Here is a 19,955-nt window from a genome sequence, read left to right as displayed (position 1 = left end):
AAAAATAAATTTGGAACAAAGGGTATTCTTTTGTTTCAAGTTATTCAATTTTCATCTTGGACTATGATTCTAACGTCAGTATATCAGTCCCAGATGTCATGCCTAAACTTCTTCAATTAAGATACTTTTGTCGCATGTGATCTGCAAATGTTGGGACATATTTGCTATTAATAAACATGGACTTTTTATAAAAAAAAAAGTTAGTACAGAGAGTCCCTGAATTAAATTATTGACATGTAATGTGTAAGAATGTTAATTTTTATAAAGAAAAATAAGTGATGATTACATAATACAGAATGTTTGGACAAAAAAATCAGATAATTGTGTTTCAGAATCAATTTTTTTTACTAGTTCCTTTTTATAGGAGATAACTCTGATTGTTTTTTTAAACACTAGATGATAGTTAAATTTTCAAATTTGTTTAAAGCTGGAACAACTTTTTATTTCTATTTTCTTAAAGCATATAATAAAACCTATCTTCACATATTTTAAATTCGAGTAAATGTAATGTGTAACTTAATTTATTTGAATAATGTATATATGCTCCAAAAAACAAATTGAATTCGTTCTATTCGTTTACAACTATTTTGAAATGACCCCATGTCCGTTTTCATGCAATTACAACGGATTCCATTGAGTGTGTAGCCAAAGGTAATATCTTTAGTTAGATTGCTTGGTGAACCATGAAGTCATGTTAGGTTAGTAGGTAAACTATCCTTCTTAAGAAATAGACTAGTCCGACAGAAAACTAATCGATCTGTCTGTTGGACTGCTAATTCGAAAGGAGGGTAGTATAACTGACCAAATAATGAATTAACGGTTCAGTTCACAAGCAAGCTAACCAAAAATATTACCTTTCGCTACACACTCAATGGAATCCGCTGTAATACTTTTTGAACTTTCGATCCCATTCAGGGCCTCTCGTCTAACAGTTCGGAAAAAAGTTTTAAAAATCCGTCATTGGACATTTTTTAAAATATCTTGGCGTCATCCGGCCAAAAAAATGAAAAAATGAAATTACAAAATGAAATGGTTTTCAATCAATTATTTGAACATTCTTGTCAATAACAATGAGCTCAAGTACGAGTACAGATGCAGACGAAGAAAGGAGAGTTAAAGATATCATAGACACTTTGAAATCGGAAGGACTGTTTGATCAGTTTAGGAAAGAATGTCTAGCTGATGTTGACACAAAGGTATCCCAACAGAAACACATACAACAGGAGAGACATATACTTTTTCTTTAGTTACATTATCTGCCATGTCATATAATCCCAAATGGCATTGCAACATTATCTTACATGATTTAGTGATTTTGAAACAATAATCATAATATTAAGACATCAAGCTAAAACAAATTGTACATGTCCAAGAACCTTGTACTAGCAATGACTAGTAAAAGAAAAACGAAAACCCTAATCCCAGCTAGTCAGAGATTACTCTGACGTCCAGCGGCTGTTTTGCCAGACAAGCTGGGGCCGTGGGACGTCAGAGCTCGTCCCACATGAAAAAGTGGTAATTTGCCTGTCCAAAATAGATGTTCTGCTTTGTCACTTCTGGTGGGTATCGGGACCGTTCGCCCTAGTAACATGTTTGCCCTGGGTCTGTTTGCCCTGAGTTCGTTCGCCCTTAGAGTCCGTTCGCCCTACTAAAAATATTAATATTCAGGCATTTAAGTTGAATAAACTTAATCAGATATATTTCTATGGTATATATTCTTGAAATTTATGGAAACATGGAAATATCTAAAAGTTTATGGCTTGTTATAAAGGATCATTAATTTATTGTTTTATGACAAAATAATTCGGATCACTGCTTATTGTGATACCTGTCTTTTGATGGATTAATAATATTATAAAAACAAATTTGTTTTGATAATATATTCAGCTTGAAATTAATTTTAAAAAAATGTACGAACTGTAAAACAGATTTACAAGTTCATTCATTATAATACTCTGAGACTAGTCTAAGTTATACTGCATACATTAGTGAATGACTGAATACAATTATTTTGTTAACAAATATCAATAAAGATAAATACATTGTATTCCAGTATTCTACTGCAATCAAAGGGAAAATGATGAAATTGATTTCGGCAATATAAATATTCGGTGAATTTTTCAACAAACATATTTTGTTCAAATACATAAATTTATGCCACTAGACAACAATTAGAAAAAAATAATAATCAGGGCGAATGGACCCTGGGCGAACAGGTATCAGGGCGAACAGGTACTAGGGCGAACGTGAATCAGGGCTTACGGACCCGGATTCCTTCTGGTGCCAACTAACGGCCTTGGAATAATATAAATTGGATATCAATTTGTTAATTTTTCATTGATGTAAGATTCATTTACCTGACACCCTTTTTTTCTCATATTTAGACAGTTTTCACAGTGACCCATTGAATGATCGATTCAGACATTTTTACTTTAATTTTCAAAAGATATCAAGTTACAAGGGACTTCACGATCGAAACACAATTTAAAGCAAATATTTATGCTTTTTTCTTCTCTTTTTACAGGAGATCAGTATTAATCAATTAGTAGCCAACTACGATTTTTCAGCTCCTTTATAGGAAATCAATGTTAAGCATTTAGTAGCCAACCCTGATAACAATCGGAAGCTCTCGGACATTTAGATTACTTGTATATATATAGTAAATGAACGAGGTGTTAGATTATGTTTTCATATTTACCTAGGGTCATAAATTTGCATAAATCATCTCCCATAATCAATTGGGTCTTACATACTTTTTTCTCGTTGATCACATTACAATCTTTGAAAATGAAAGTTAAAATGCCAGAAACGAATGGTCACTGTGAAAACTGTCTAAAAAAGAGAAAATGAGTGGCAGGTACATGTAGATGAAACTTACATAAACAATGATAAACATGAAAAATGAACAAATTGATACTCGATTTATATTATTCCAAAGCCGTAAGTGGGCACCAGAAGCAACGAAGCAGCAGATCTTTTTTGGACGGGCAAATATCCACTTTTTTATATCGGACAAGCTTGGTGGTCCCACTGCCGCAGCTTGTCTGGAAAAACAGCTGTTGGGTGTTAGATTAAACTCGGACTAATCCCAGCTAACTCCAGAATCTGTCCCCCTCAAACTATTGATGTCATACAACAATCACTATTCATTCTGTTGTGGCATCAGTTTATTTTGTGTTATAGCGTAAAAATTTTACAGGAACCTGTTGAATGGTGAGTAATGGTGGACAAATAGCCAAAAGGTGTATTGGAGTCCATTTGCTCCAAAGTTATTTTAGTTTTTCCCCTACACATATACATGTTCACTCCCCACATTTATATAAAGGGAATAAATTTGAAGTCTGTATCAATTTTTTTTTTTTTAATTCTATTATATTTTAATGTTCAAAAAGAAATGGAAATACTGTATCATTTCCAATGTTCATTTTTGTAAGTGATACTCAAAGTCCCAGGAAAGAAAGGAAGAGATTACATGTACTGCCCAAATGTGGAAAAATAAAAAGTTTACGATTTTGAGTTGACTCAGTTCATTAGTACATAAGAAATTATAAATATATACATTTTCATTTTTGTATTTATATTTTTTTATTGATTTTTCTACTGTAAGAGGGGACCTTGTCTAATAATCATGATAGTTGCTATGAAATAAAGAATAAAGAATAAGTGTCATAATGACAGAAGTTAATTTGTCATAAGTTTGTCTCTTTGATTTAAAATTGTGTGTCAGACATTTTTTTTTACAAGATTTTGTTTAGTTCAGTGTGTTGTGGATTATTTTGATGAAATGAATAATGATCATGATGATTGTTTTTATGATGATCAAAAGACCAATATTCATTCATCTAACTCAATCTAAGCCGTACGGTGGCCTATAATTGTTAATGTTTGTGTCATTTTGGTCTTTTGTGGATAGTTGTCTAATTGGCAATCATACCACATCTTCTTTTTTATAAGACATTTAAAAAAAGGAGAACGATTCTAAAAGGCTATCAAACTCATCTTGAGATTACACCAGTGCATTTATTTCCATTGAGGCCATAATACTAAATATTGCTTGTGAAATGACACTTGAGTTACTTGAAAATGTTTGCATTATGGAATTTTGATAACAAATTTTATCTTTTTATTTACAGCCAGCCTATCAGAATTTAAGACAAAGAGTTGAAGGATACGTATCCCGATTTCTATCAAGACAACAATGGAGTCCAAGTCTAAACAAAAACCAGCTCAGAGACAACTTAAGAAAGCAAATTACTGCGTAAGATTTTCCAATGTTTATACCCGTAACATGTACATGAATAAGAAATTTCCCTAACATTCAATGAGTTACTTAAGGCTATAGTTGAACTAGAGTTGTCTTCCATTCATGTCATTTATACATGCACATTTTAGCTGAAAAAATGGAGATTTATTATATATAAAAATAAGAAGATGTGGTATGATTGCCAATAAGACAACTCTCCACAAGAGACCAAAATAACACATGAATTTATAATTAATAACAACTTCTTACTGAACACAAGTACACACTTTCTTTTATAACGAGTCATTTATGCACAATTTGTGTTTTGGGTGTTTAATTACTACTAAAAGTTCACAGCATACATTTGGTAAGAAGGAAACATTTTAGCTCTTAAGAAACGATTTTTTTTACAGTGGGTTAAAAAAGCACATGAGGGACAAATTTATGTATAATTAATGGGTAATTGATAAAGACACACATGGTTAATTAACCACTGATATAAGTGAATTACCCATCTTTTTCTTAAGGCTTGTACGCTGAAATTATTATCATTTAAGCTATGAAATCAGATATTCCCCCCCAAAAAAAACTTTACCCAATTAATGAAAATGGAAATAATAAAAAAAAGATTACGTTTTGAGAAAATTTTCACTTTGCGCATGTTTTACAGATCTGGGATGTTGGCTAATGGTGTAGAGAGAGTGATAGAACAAGTCATAAATCCTAAAATACTTCAGCTGATTAAACCAAAGATTGATGAAGTTGTTTGTAGTCATCTGGGTATTGATTCTAAAGAAAGAAAAGCCCAACAAGAGGCCCAGAAACAACAGCAGAAAGAAACGATGCAGAGTTTAATGAGCATAAATATGTCTCAAGCTGGTAAAAAATTGGTGAAAATAGATAGGATATGGGTAGGGAAATTGGTGAAAACAGACTTGAAAAAAATTGCATTGTACATAAAATTGAGAATGGAAATGGGGAATGTGTCAAAGAGACAACAACCTGACCAAATAAAAAAAAACAACACAACAGCAGAAGGTCACCAACAGGTCTTCAAAATAGCGAGAAAGTCCCACACTCGGAGGCGTCCTTCAGCTGGCCCCTAAACAAATATATACTAGTTCAGTGATAATGAATGCCATACTAATTTCCAAATTGTACACAAGAAACTAAAATTAAAATAATACAAGAATAACAAAGGCCAGAGGGTCCTGACTTGGGACAGGCGCAAAAATGTGGCGGGGTTAAACATGTTTGTGAGATCTCAACCCTCCCCCAATACCTATAACCAATGTAGAAACAAATATAAAAAAAGGATTGGTATAATTGCCAACTACATCTATCCACCAGAAATAAATAAAGTGGATTTACATTAGCATTTAAAGGTCGCTGTTTAGAACAAACATAATTTAGGAAATAATTCATCATTTTATTACCAGTTGAATACGTTTCAGATTTCAAATTTGTGACTCTTACGATTTTCAATTAGAACTTAAATAAGCTGTGCTTGAATTTAGGATGTACTTTTTGGGTATAATTTATACAATTATAAAAATAACCAAATTTATTTAGTGCCATATTAACAACCACCACATCTTTTATAAACTTTTATACTGTACAAGAATTCAATATTGGACAATATATTGTAGGTCCAAATAATTACATTAGATGCAAGTTTCATTATAATACGTTATTCTGATTGGCTAACTGCACATCACATGTTATTCCGTAAACAATTGCATTAGACAATAAAATTTACCATGCATGATAACACGAGGTCCCACAATACACCTTATCGCTTTTTTTCCGCCATTACTGGATACCACATAGGTTCCAGTAAAAGTTTGACGTCACAATACAAAATATCTGACGCCACAATGAAAAAATGATGTATGCGTCAAAAGTTCAAGCAGCCGGGATTAGCGATTAGATGTATAAAGTGGACAGGTGAATTAATTTAAACTGGATAAAAATCGTGTTTTCATGATCCTAGCTAAAAAATGTATTTATAAGTATTGAATGCTTCTTTTTGTAACTTTATAGGGTTGTAAAAGCGTTGACCATGCATACTTTTTTAGAATGAAGCGCTTCCTCGCTTCATACAAAATGTACTTTGGTCAACGCTTTTACACCCTCATAAATTTACAAAAAGAAGCATTCAAGTCTTAAATGAAAGTTCAGAATTTATAATTGATTTTTATGTTTGACTGCTTCATTTACTAATATTCTTTTTAACTTTATATAACAAATCAGGGTCTTTCCAGATTCTTTCTTGTGGTTTTAACAAATGATCTTTTGTCTTCTATTGGAAGATTATACTTACAGTGAACTATTTACTAGTTTTTGTTAAAACTTTACTTTGGTTTACATAAATTATTGTGTATTTTAAATTGTATTTTTAGAACAAAATCAGACCAGTACTCCCAGTAGTTTTCAAGGAGAGCAATCAACAACACCGGCAGCTCCAACCTTCTCATCACCATATTCACAAGCTATCTGGACTCAACAGATGCCACCACAAGTAGCCTTTGGTGGCATGATGCCAAATTATCCAATGGTTCCCCCATTTGGTGGATTTCCACCCTTTGGAATGCCCCCTCAGATGTTTCCATATTGGAATAATTTCATGTTTCCACAGCCGATTCCAGGGATGCCTGGAATTCCAGGGATGCCTGGAATTCCATTCCCACCACCTATGTCTTCAGGGGCCACCACCACGACAGTCACATCAAGTCAGTTCCCTGTTTCTCCAATACCTCCAGTACCTAGTACTCCAACAACTACAACACAGACAACAGCTGTTGACACGCCCACTCCTCCTAAATCATCCCAACCACCGTTACCCCCCACACCACCACCCCCAGGAACAGAGGATATACCGGTTGTTATACCAAAAGAAGAAAGTAAGGACAAAGTAACTAAAGCTTTGTTTAGTAAGCAGGAAGAAAAGGGCGAAACATATGATATTCCTCTGCCACCTCTTGCCAGGTCAGCTGGAAAAGTGAAAAGTAAAATGGGTATTGTTGTTGAGAATGAGGACAGCAATCAAAGCTATGAAATGGACATTGATGAAGATGATGAGGGAAGCCAAGACACAAAAAGACCTTATAAATTTGCCTGGGATGAGGTTGTTGATGCAGACCAGAAATCTGATATCACCATTAGTTCTGTCCACACCAGTGATTTATCATCATGTGACTTTGACGAGTTGGGAAGTGGGAGTGATAACGATATGTTTGATTCAGATAAATCTGCATCAGAGGATGATGAATATATAGGTAAATAGTACACTTAATGATAATTTTTCTCTTTACATACATGCAGTGACAAATCCAGGGGGAGGGTTCCAGGGGTTGGAACCCCCTTTTTTTGGACAGTCAATGCATTTGAATGGGAACATATAGTTGCCCCCCCCCCCTAATTTCCAATTAACATTGTTTTGTATAATGAGATGATGAGTCATTTAGGATTTATTTTCTGAATGGTTCAGCATACAAGTTCCTTTCTATACAACAGAATATACACATTAGACTGAAAATCTCAGATAGGCTAAATAAATGGAGGGAAAATAGATGTGTTTGGAGAAAGTACACAATACACATAAATACACATAAGAAGTTCAGTTAAAAATACTTTTTTCGATGATGGTAAGGGATAAAAGGTGATTGTTTGTGCTCTACCTGCCTATAAAGACTGGTAGTTCTAACTCACTTTAAAAATTTAACATAAATTTCTTTTCATTATTTCAGAGAGACCACAGGCAAGTCCATTATCTGTAGCTGGAGATAAAACACCAGATATAAGTGAAGACGAGTTTGAACATGTTGAAGATTTAGAAAGCACAGAGGTTCCTCCAAATACCAGCACAGACATTGATGTTCCAGAAGAAGAGTTAAAACCATCTGCCAGTATAGAAACAGAGGTACCTCCAACTACCCACACAGAAGCAGAGGTTTATCCAGCTATTAGTACAGATATTGAACAGGAAACTCCTGCTAGTCACCCTGAATTGTCTATACCACTGCCACCTACCTCTGAAGTGGCAACTGCTGTAGAAGTTGTCTCCCCTTCTAAACATAAGAAGTTAATATCACTGCAGTACAATTATAGTGATAGTGAAGACGAAGAAACTAGAGAAGCCAGGAAATCAAGAATAGTTAGTATATACTTGTTATATAATTATAGGGGGATATGGAGGGAGTATATACTGGTTATATAATTATAGGGGAATATGGAGGCAATATCAATGAGAAAGCAACCCAACAACATACAATAAGCACAATGTCATTCTGTTAAAAATCACCCTTGGTTGGTTGAGTTAATAACAGGGATGGAAGAAGAAATATAATATATAAATGTTTTTTATTGATCTAGGTTTGCAGTTTTAAATAACTGAAAGAAATAAATTCTTCCTCAATTGATATTAATTTTTTTTTTAAAACAATATTTAAATAGAAATTAAATTGAATTGGATTGCTATTCAATTATTCATTAACATTTAAAACATCAATTAAAAAACCAAAATCACTTGCAGTGACAATATTTTATTCAAAACATTTACTTACAACTGAATAATGTGATTCTGAAACGTACCCTCAAAGTGAAAACATACTGTGGTGCAAATTTGGTGGATCTTCTTGTGGTAAAGATAAATTTTTTTCTAAAATTGATGTGTTTTATGAGGATTATTATGTATTAAATAATTATCTTATGATGTGCTGCAGGCTAAAGAAAAAGAAGAACGGTATTTGAAAAGAGCACAAAGAAGAGCTGAGCTTGAAGCCAAGAGGAGGGAACGAGAAGAAGAAAAGGTCAGGCTTAGAGAAGAGAGAAAGAAAATTAAAGAACAAAAAGCTGACGAAAGCACAGATAAAGGTAAATTGTACTGTCAAGATGTCAAGGTTATGAAGCATAGAATAATGAAGTAATAGCTCCCAAGTTTACATACATTCTTAAGCGTTTTTGTGAGATGCATGATATTATTATTAGTAATAATTTCACATCAAATAGCTTTCAAATTTAAATGTTTTAATTATCTGGTATAAGAGGAGTTTTTTAAGATGTGACACTACTTGCACCTGATTGAAATTACAAATTAATTTGTGCATTTATAATTATGAATCCTTGATCTTTCTATGTCACTGGTTATTATCTGACTTGCAATATCGTTACTAATGTAATAACTGTAAATTTTGATATTATTGCGAGGTCTCATTAATGAGAATAATGTCACTAGATGAATAATGCAATAAAGAACTCCCATTCTGATATCGAATACATATACCAGTAACTGTATTCAGATCTTCATAAAATCACATAAATTCAACTTTCCTCATCATGACCGGTGAGGAAAGTGGAATGCAAAGAATGTTATATTGATTGAAAAGATCTAATTGTAGCTCAAACAGATTCTAGTGAGAGGGTAGAAAGGACAGACAGTTTAGAGGAATCAAGTCCTGAGAAAGTACCAAGTTCTCCTGAAAAGAAAAAAAGAAAAACAAAAGCTGAGCTCAAAATGGAACTTACTAAACAGAAAGTTATGGAGAAGAAAGCAGCATTACGGAGACAGAGGACAAGAAATAGAAGGTAAACAAAATTGTCTTACCCATTTTGAAAAATAAATGCTGTATTGAAAAAAGAGCAGATCTTTGGTCCTTCCCTTATCAATCATCTAAGTATCGCTATAATAGTCCTTCCCTTATCAATCATCTAAGTATTGCTATAATAGTCCTTCCCTTATCAATCATCTAAGTATCGCTATAATAGTCCTTCCCTTATCAGTCATATAAGTCTTGCTATAATAGTCCTTGACTTTTGTAAAAATCTGTTCTTTTCAGCCTCTGATATTTTGAAAAAACAATCAAGATTAATTTGCCAATATGATAGAGCTTACTCAATTATTCTCTTCATTGCCAGTGGAACATAAGACCATATGATAGAGCAAAGACATTAAATCCCAAGTCAAAATTGTGTAATTGCATCAACATGATGAAAGAAAAGGAAATGATCTCTATACCTGTTGAAGAATATAGATATTAAACACTTCCTAAGTTATAAAATTAGATGTGGTATGATTGGCACTGAGACAACTTTCTACCAGGAATCAAATGACATAAAAATTTACTACTATAGCTCATTGTATGACCTTCAACTATGAGCAAAACCCATAACGCTTAGTCAGCTTTTTCAAAAATAATTTTTACTTTTTGAGATATTCATTCTGTCATTATAATTTTGAAGTGCCTACAGTAGTAATGATAAATTTCAAACAGTGCTGATATACTGTTTTTATATTTCAATGTTTATAATTAACATTTTTGCTTTATTTTAATAATGCAGGTATACATCAGATGAATTTACATCAATTTTTAATGAGAAAAAGCAACCATTTTCCAGTCAGAGCTATTCTGAAGTTGTCTTTGAAGAGCCAACTATTGAAGAAACCATTGTTACAGATCATATTGAATATATAGTGGATGAGTCTCAAAATCACCCAGACTTCCACACTCAGGAAGTGTGTGAAACAATGGAAGGGGAGGTTATTCTAGAGGATGGAACACAATTAAAAGTTGAAGGTGACTATATAGCTAGGTTAAAATTAATTTATTGATTTTATACTGTAGGTGCATGATGGTTTATGTTGTTTGATTGTAAATGATCAACTCAGAACTTGAAGAACATTTTCAAATAATATGAAATACAGATCTTGAAAACTTTATATTAGTTTTTAGGTCTTTTTTTACCTCATTCGACCCAAAGGGTAAATCTATGAAAATTGTTACCAAGGAAAATAAATGAATTCACAATAGTTTCTCCTTTCATATATTTGGTTGATTTGTGTTTCAGTTTTCATGGAAGACATGCCATCTACGCCTCCTACGCCAACTCAAGATGAACCCTTTACAGAAGTAGTAACAATAGATGAAGATTCATCAAGTGCACAAGTAGAAGATAACTCAGCATCCAGTACACAAGGAAAAAGTATTGACAGTTCTGAGAGTGCACGGAGAGCCACAAGTCCACTTAGTGATGTATCTGATGAGTCACTTTCTGAAGTCACAAGTAAAGGGACAAAAAGAAAACGGCAAGGCAGCGAATCAAAGTATGCTGATCAAAATTCATACAGAAATCAGAATCAATGGTAAACTTAAGCCACACTCATTTGATTGTTTGTTCTTTTGATTTTTCTGTATTAATTTATTTCATTGATCAGGATTTTAATGATTTTATTTATCAGAAGCTTTTCTACATTTGAAGAAATTAAATTAAAGGTTCTACTGAACAGGTACAGGTTATAACATGTATGAGGTACTTTTGTACATGTTATAACTTGTATTTTTGCATTATACAAGTTATAACATGAACAATATTTTTGTACATGTTATAACCTGTACAAAATCACAACTTGTACACGACATATATGTTGTTCTGCTGATATTTAGATGATTTCAATATATATTCATATTTTCAAAACTTGCACTTAATTATGTTTTCTAAAAGCCACAAGAACTTTTAAACTTTTCAACTTGCTGTTGCCTAAGCTTATATAATAGATATGTGTGTTGCTTTTTACTCTGAAAAAATACTACATAGAATAATTGATACCTCAATTCTGCACAAAGCTACACATAAAATATAAAGGAATAGACGCATAGGAGAGGGCTATGCACAAAGCTACCAATGAAATAAAAAATAATAGATATACAAAACATTGTAAAAGAAGACTATGCACAAAGCCATACATGAAACAAAAAGTATAGATGTACAAGAAATGGCTTTGCACAAAGCTTCACCTGAAATAAACCAAAATAGATGTACATTTGAAGGCTATGTACAAAGCTAAACATGAAAAAAATATAATACTGGTAAATGTACATGAGAATGCTATGCACAAAGCTACACATGAAATAAAAAAGAAAAAGCAACACCTGAAACAAACTAGAATAAATGATCAGGAGAAGGCTATGTACAAAGCTTTTAAAAAAATAACATAACCAATTTCTATTTGTTTGAAGGTCTGAAAAAGAACATAAGAAATCTCAACGTTACGACGAATCAGACCTATACAAACCACGACCAAATATCAGTGGTAGTAGGCGAAGAAACTCCTCACCAGGGGCTGCATTTGAAAAAGATGAAAGCCAGCAACAACCTAGAAGAAAAAGACAGCCCAGCAGAAAATCAGAAACTTCAAGATCATCTAGACATTCAAGTAGGTCAAGGTCCAGGTCAGTGAAATCAGACTGCCAACCTAGTCCAATCTCATCATCCTCATTGGCATCAGTACATAGCAGAGGTTCTTCATACTCAAGGTCAGGGTCCAGTTCATCATCAAGCTCAGAAAAGTCTAAATCTAGGTCTAGGTCTAGGTCATCAGGGTCATCTGTTGATGAGTTTGGTAGAAGGAAACGCAGGAAGGGAAAGATGCCAATTGAAATGATTGATTTTGGAGAAGCTGAGAGGATGATCGAAAAAAATCTGTACAGAGTGAGCTTTGGTGAAGCTGAGAAAAGAGCTGCTTCAAGGTATGGAAATTATTCTTTATCTAATTATGTAGGTTTTAAATTTTCCAACAAAAAAAAATCCTTCTCATTGGTTCCTTTTCCATTTGATATTTAGATACAGTCTAAGGTTATATTTAGATACAGTCTAAGGTTATACTTAGATACAATTCTAAGGTTATATGTAGATCCAGTCTAAGGTTATATTTAGATACAGTCTAAGGTTATATTTAGATACAGTCTAAGGTTATATTTAGATACAGTCTAAGGTTAACCAGTACCAGACATCAATAACTTTTTCAAACATTCATGGAATAAAACAACTTGGGCATAATCTTCTATAAATGAAAATACATATCAAGAGCAAAATTTTGACATCAGTTCTTATGTATGTCCTTCCTTCTCAATAGTAGTTTACATTTTCTTACTTTACTTTGCCTTGACCAAATGTTATTAATCTTACATGCAATACTTCATTGTACTTATTATCATAAGACACAGATTAAGTTGAAATTTGAGTAGTGTAGATCAAGGTGAAATTTGGGTAGTGTAGATCAAGGTGAAATTTGGGTAGTGTAACTTTCCCAGTTCTTTAGTTAGTCGTTATATGCAAACAGGAGCATCATCTCTGTCCTATGGACACATTCAGTTTTTTAAGAAATACATTTTCATAGCATCTTAAGAAATAAGAAAGTTTTTTTCTGGTATTTTAAGATAAGTGCACTGCATTTGTGGCAGCCAACATCACAGTTTTACACTGACATCAGCAATAGCATGCAAGACAAGGGGTACCACAGTACTGGTACTCAAAATCTTTATATAAATAAGGCCCATCCTAGCTTATGGAAATTAGAAAGACTGTTATGCTTGATAATGTTAAAAAAAAATGAAAAGAAATCTGCTACACCATACTTCAATTAGAGCAAGACATATTTATAATTTATTAGTTTCTATTCAAGCTAAGTAAATTTGCCATGATAATACTTTGAATATAAAGGGAAATTGTTAAAAAGAAATTCAAGAGATTCTCATGTCACTTTTTTTGATAGAATTTAAAGGAAATCTTCTAAAACATATTTCAGTTCAAACATTTTATCTTAAAATAAATCATTAGAATAGGGTTTAATAAACTGTATGGATTAATAAGCCCATCATCAACAGGAATAGTAAATGTAGTATGAATTTAGATTATTTTTATGAAATGGTTAAAATCTGTACTGTATATTGATATACAATGTACTAGTAAATGTTTAGTTTGTACCTATGTCAACTTTTCACTAAAAAACCTATAGCTATACTACATAACTTGCAGCTGATGAGTTTTGTCCGCTGTTATTCATATAATTATGTATCACAGTGGACATCTGTATATTTGCTGTTAGTAATTTTGCTTATAATTTTTTTTTTATTGTAGTATGGATGTTCCCAGCATACCAAAGCCTCCAAAAATGGTAAAATATGAGAGGTGTGTAATTTATTTATATTGATCATATAAGAATTGACCATGTAGTTTTGATACAATACTCCTATTTATAATGCAAACATTCAAGTTACTTTTTGCAAAGTTTTAAAAAAAATTGATAAATACTCTTATAAAATATGTATAATTTTTATGAATTATCATCTTATCACATAATTTGTAAGTGGAAAAAATAGAGAAAAATAAATGGTAGAAAACTAGGAATGGCTAGTTTAAAACTTTTCAATAAATTTATTGCATCTGACTATCATGTATTTTTCTTTCTTGTTTATGTTTTGTCTGTTTGTTTGGTTGGTTCTTTTTTTTTCACTTTGCAAAGTTACTAATTAAAAAATTCTGCCATTAGTAAAAAACAAAATAAGGCTTTTCCTTAACTAAATAACTCAACATTGTCTGTTTATAGAATGGGATTCAACATGCCAAAAAAAGATCAACATTTATTCTAAAAAAATGGAAAACTTTTCAAAAGCTGTATGAACTTTTAATACTAAACTGTAGCATACCCCTAAATCTCATATGATCCCCTAAGTAGTTTATCCTTTTTAGTGTTGTTATCAAAACATACTAGGGATTTATAACAAGAACAAGAGAAGACAACTGCTGCATTTTTTTTATGCCCCACCTTCAATTGTAGAGGGGCATTATGTTTTCTGGTCTGTGCGTCTGTTAATCCTTCCGTCTGTCCTTCCGTCTGTTCATACTTGCATTTAAATTTGAGATTTCCTATTGTCTTTGACTACATGACCTACAGTAAAGTATCTTGGGATACACCTGTAGGAGTTTTTCACCTTTTAATCAGAAGCTGGTGATTGTTTTGTGTCAAAATTGACATCTCAATATTGTATTTATGCTTATCAGTTGCTATTTTTTATTGTAGTATGGATGTTCCGACCATTGCCAAGCCTCCAAAAATGACCAAATATGACAGGCATGTAATTTATTTATATTGTTGATAAGAACTGATCCTTTTGATCTTGTGGTTTAATTTTTAAAACTTTGTTTACAATATGCATACTTGCAATTTTTCTTTTGGAAAGTGAAATGCTTTATACAAAGGTTATAAAATATGATAAAATATCTATCATTTTGATATACTAAATGATTTTATAACATCATGCACATCAAAATGCTATAAGATTGACAAAAAAAACTAAATGATTAACCACTTTTCAGTTTATGATAAGTACGAAGAAACTATGTCTTTATATTTTTGTCTTTTTTTTTAATTTTGTTTGCAACATTACTTATTTGAAATTGCTTCTATTGGTTAAAAAAACGGTTGCCATCCCTACACATCACAGTCTGACATAATCAGGCAAAAAAATTAACTGATTAGAATTGTTGCATATCAACACATAGTAGTTAACAGTGAAATTGTAGAACAAAATGAAATTTCCAATCTGCATTTTGAAGTTATGACCTTATTAAGCCTTCCAACAGTTTTGATTCAAGGGGTCTGATTTATAAAAAAAAAAACAATACCCAAAAAAAGAATTATGGCAAACAGTAACAAATAACAACCACTGAATTACAGGTCCTGATTTGGTAATTGTGGCAGTTTTAAACATGTTTGTGAATGCTGTTCCTTCCAGCTTAAAGCCGTGAACATGTTCTTTTAAATATGTGAATGATGCAATACTTGTTATCCTGATGTGATGATGTTTCTGTGTGTTGAGGTTTTTGTTTATAGAAATTGATATGGCCCTTGAACTTTGAAACTATGATTTTATCTTAATTATGTTAGCACTAAAATGTAGATGTATCTAATACAATGCTTATTAGTATTATCTCCCTATAATAACCTGAATTTGAAATAATGAAAGGTTTTATATATTTTTCAGACGATTCAAAGCAAGAGGAAGAGGTGCAACAATGACAAGAGGTACATGGCAAAGACAGAATTCATGGCAGTTTCCTGAAGGAGCAAACTCCGGTTCATGGTCACCACAAGGGTCACCTACTAAACGATATTATTTTCCAGAACCTGGGAGATCTCCTTCTCCCCAGTCTCCAGTGAGAGAAGTCTCTCCTGGTATGTGGGATGATAGATCAGAATCACCTCCATATTATCCTGGAACAAGGGGACGAAGATCTTCATCACAATTGTTAGAAGACTCTCCACCGAGACGATCTCAGTTCGCCATGGGGAGACGACCTCAGTCTCCTCCACCAGAGTATCTACGAAGGTCATTGTCTCCTTCAGAACACATGATGGCGCCTGAACCATGGGGGAGAGAACCATCAATGTCCCCACCAAGAGTCAGAGGTCATAGGTCACCATCTCCACCTTACCCTGGTGATAGATTAACGCCGTCACCTCCTCCCTACATACCAAGAGGTCAGAGGTCACCATCTCCTGGGAGACCATATCTTAGAGGTAGATCTCCCTCACCATATAGACCAGGAATGAGGAGAACACCTTCACCCCCATTATCAAGAGGAGCTCATTCACCATCACCACCACCATTTTATAGAGGATCACCTCCACATCGACCTGTCACTAGGGGCAGATCACCCTCACCACCATTTCATCGTAGATCACCATCACCTCATCGACCAATGACAAGAGGTCAAACTGCTATTCCCCCACATGATTTGAGAAAGAAACCAGTTGTAAATTCTCCCAAGGTTCCAATGACAAATAAACTTAGAAATATCAAATTTGGGTCCCCTTTTCAACAGATGGGACCTAGAAGAGGAGGAAGGTCATCACCACCATCAGAAAGACCTCCTAGTAAAAGAGGCAGACGATAAAACACCATTTCTTATAATAACAATTTATGATGTACAATAATATTTGAAAAAATAGTGTTCAACCTTTGATATAATATACTATAGATGAGGTCTGTTTTAGAATTCTAGCTGCATAAAAAAAACTTATTCACCTTCACCCTCCCCTTTCTATGAAATTTAAAAGCAAAATAACTTTATGTTAGTCTAAATCAATTTGATTTGACTTGTTATTTTGTTTGATTGTTTTAAAAAACAAGTAAAATTGTCAAACAAATGTCATACCAGTAATTGGAAATGGAATATTGAGTACGCTATCTAAACCAAAAAGTCAATTTCAATGCTATTTGTCAATCATTAAGGTTTTATAGCGTGCTATGTTCAAAGTTAAAGTTTGTCTATGAATGTTTGATCTTTTGGCTTGTGTTCAACAAATTCCTTACCACAATTTTTTTTTTAATTGAGAGGACTTTATTTAATTTTGAAACTGAGGTTTTCTTGCCATCCTTATAGTAATTCAAACTTTGAATTAATTATCTGTTTGAGATGGATTACTAAGATTGTACTTTTATATGTGGATACATTTGTACTATTTTTAGTGATTTTCATGGACAACCTTATTCATGAATACACTTGTTGTCCTAATTAAAACATGGGAAGATCCTCATGTAGGTTTGACTACATGGATACATAAAATTATCTTCACAGTATTGGAATTTCACATTGTACCACTTTGGGATATTTTTCTGACATTTTTTTGAAAATGCATAGAAGAGTAATCTCTAAAAACTAATTTGATAACAGATCGCATTTATCATGAAAATGTTATGTTGTCAAAAAAACATTTGTATTCACCTTGTCATGAACAGAACTTGTAAAAGATTTCATGATGTGAGATCATGTTAACTGTGCAATTTATGTAAATATTAATCATGCAATGTTAAATATATGTACAACTTTGCTTAAGTATCTGATAAGAATTTGTGTCAAATTAAGGTTGTTTCAGCCATTTCCTACAAAATCCTATTAAACTGGAATTTTTCCTCAGCAAAATTTTGTAAACTATTTTCAGCAACTCTTTTCACAAAAAATGATACGATTATATTGAAATGCTCAACATTTTTTTTTTTTTTTTTTTTTAAATTTTGGAACATGATTTGTAATTGGTCAAGTCATGGAAATCATCATATTTATGTGGGATTTGAGCAGCAATCATTGACTAATGCTTCTTGTTATTTTTGTTGTGCATATAGATATTAAATATTGCAATAAACAAATGTCATCATTCTTAATGACAGTTTATTATTGGCTCATAAATATGTATAATACTTATTACTAGGTTTCTGTCCTTTAAAACATTTGAAGTTGATGGCATTGGCGGCAGATCTTTTGTAGACATTTATTCACCTGTCTCAACTCTAATATGGAGAAAATACATGTCATTTGGAGGAAACCATGTGTAGACCGAGATGTGGAATCCCAATCAATGAGACAGTCACCCAACAGCGCAAAAAACAAGAAAAAAAGATATACTCCAAATAGACCTGTAAAAAATAATCACAAAAGCTTGACATTGCCTTGTGAACCATGAAAATGAGGTCAATGTCAGAAGAAACCTGCCAGGTAGTCATGTACACATTATTATCTTTCCATACACCATATAGTCAAATTATTAATTTACTTATAGTAGTATAACAAGAGTGCACACGCTGAAATGTCTCGCCTTCTGTATTAATCATTGATATTATGTTGATAGTCCCAAGTATAAAGCTTTGTTACAACTGTCACATAAACTTAACATTAAACAAGATAACTAAGAGATAACTAAACAAAGACCAATGAACCATGAAAATGAGGTCAAGGTCAGATAAACCATGCCAGGCAGACATGTACAGCTAACAATGCTTCCATACAACAAATATAGTTGACCTAATACTTATAGTTTAAGAAAAATAGACCAAAACACAAAAACTGAACACTGAGCAATGAACCGTGAAAATGAGGTCAAGGTAAAATAAAACCTGTGCGACTGATATATAGATCATAAAATATTTCCATACACCAAATATAGTGACCTATGGCATATACTATTAAATAAAAAGACCAAAACTCAAAAACTTCACTTTGACCACTGAACCATGAAAATGAGGTCAAGGTTAGATGATATTTGTCTGATAGACTTGTACACCTTACAATCATTTTATACAACAAATATAGTAGACCCTATTGCATAAAGTATGAGAAAAACAGACAAAAACCCAAAACTTAACTCTAACCACTGAACCATGAAAATGAAGTCAAGGTCAGATGACACCTGCCAGTTGAACATGTACACCTTACAGTCCTTCCATACACCAAATATCCTAGCCCTATTGCTTACAGTATCTGAGATATGGACTTGACCACCAAAACTAAACCTTGTTCACTGATCCATGATATGAGGTGGAGGTCATGTGAAAACTGTCTGATGGGCTTAAGGACCTTGCAAGGTACACACATACCAAATACAGTTGTCCTATTACTTGTAATAAGAGAGAATTCAACATTACAAACAATCTTAACTTTTTTTTCAAGTGGTCACTGAACCATGAAAATGAGGTCAAGGACATTGGACATGTGACTGATGGAAAGTTCATAACATGAGGCATCTATATACAAAGTATGAAGCATCCAGGTCTTCCACCTTCTAAAATATAAAGCTTTTAAGAAGTTAGCTAACGCCGCCGCCGGATCACTATCCCTATGTCGAGCTTTCTGTCTGCAACAAAAGTTGCAGGCTAACAAAAATCATAAACATGTGCACATTACATCATTCCTTAAACCAAATATTCAAATGATTTTTAGATTATATGTTGTTCTGTAACACAACTGTTCCCAGTTAGGGGTGGGTTGAGAGCTGATAAACATTGGTAACCCTGCCACATTCTTTTAAATGTGCCTGTCCCTAGTCAGAAGACTGTAATCCAGTGGTTGTCATTGGTTCATGTCTTTGAGTTAATTG

General features: G+C 32.9%; 1 protein-coding gene across 1 annotated transcript; it reads left to right on the top strand.

Annotated features, from left to right (window-relative positions):
* The first annotated feature begins 971 nt into the window (after positions 1-971).
* LOC134716133 (biorientation of chromosomes in cell division protein 1-like 1) lies at positions 972-18,286 on the top strand. Its single transcript, XM_063578919.1, has 13 exons — positions 972-1,196; positions 4,134-4,258; positions 4,914-5,122; positions 6,646-7,521; positions 7,993-8,399; positions 8,968-9,118; positions 9,643-9,829; positions 10,583-10,818; positions 11,090-11,384; positions 12,259-12,768; positions 14,159-14,209; positions 15,102-15,152; positions 16,066-18,286. The coding sequence occupies exons 1-13, from the start codon at positions 1,071-1,073 to the stop codon at positions 16,976-16,978; spliced, it is 4,137 nt and encodes a 1,378-aa protein (XP_063434989.1). The 5' UTR covers positions 972-1,070; the 3' UTR covers positions 16,979-18,286.
* The last annotated feature ends 1,669 nt before the right edge of the window (positions 18,287-19,955 follow it).

Source organism: Mytilus trossulus, chromosome 4 (assembly GCF_036588685.1).
Source record: "Mytilus trossulus isolate FHL-02 chromosome 4, PNRI_Mtr1.1.1.hap1, whole genome shotgun sequence".
Lineage (NCBI taxonomy): Eukaryota > Metazoa > Mollusca > Bivalvia > Mytilida > Mytilidae > Mytilus > Mytilus trossulus.
The sequence above is the reverse complement of the archived record's forward strand: the minus strand, read 5'-3'. Positions and strand labels throughout refer to the sequence as shown.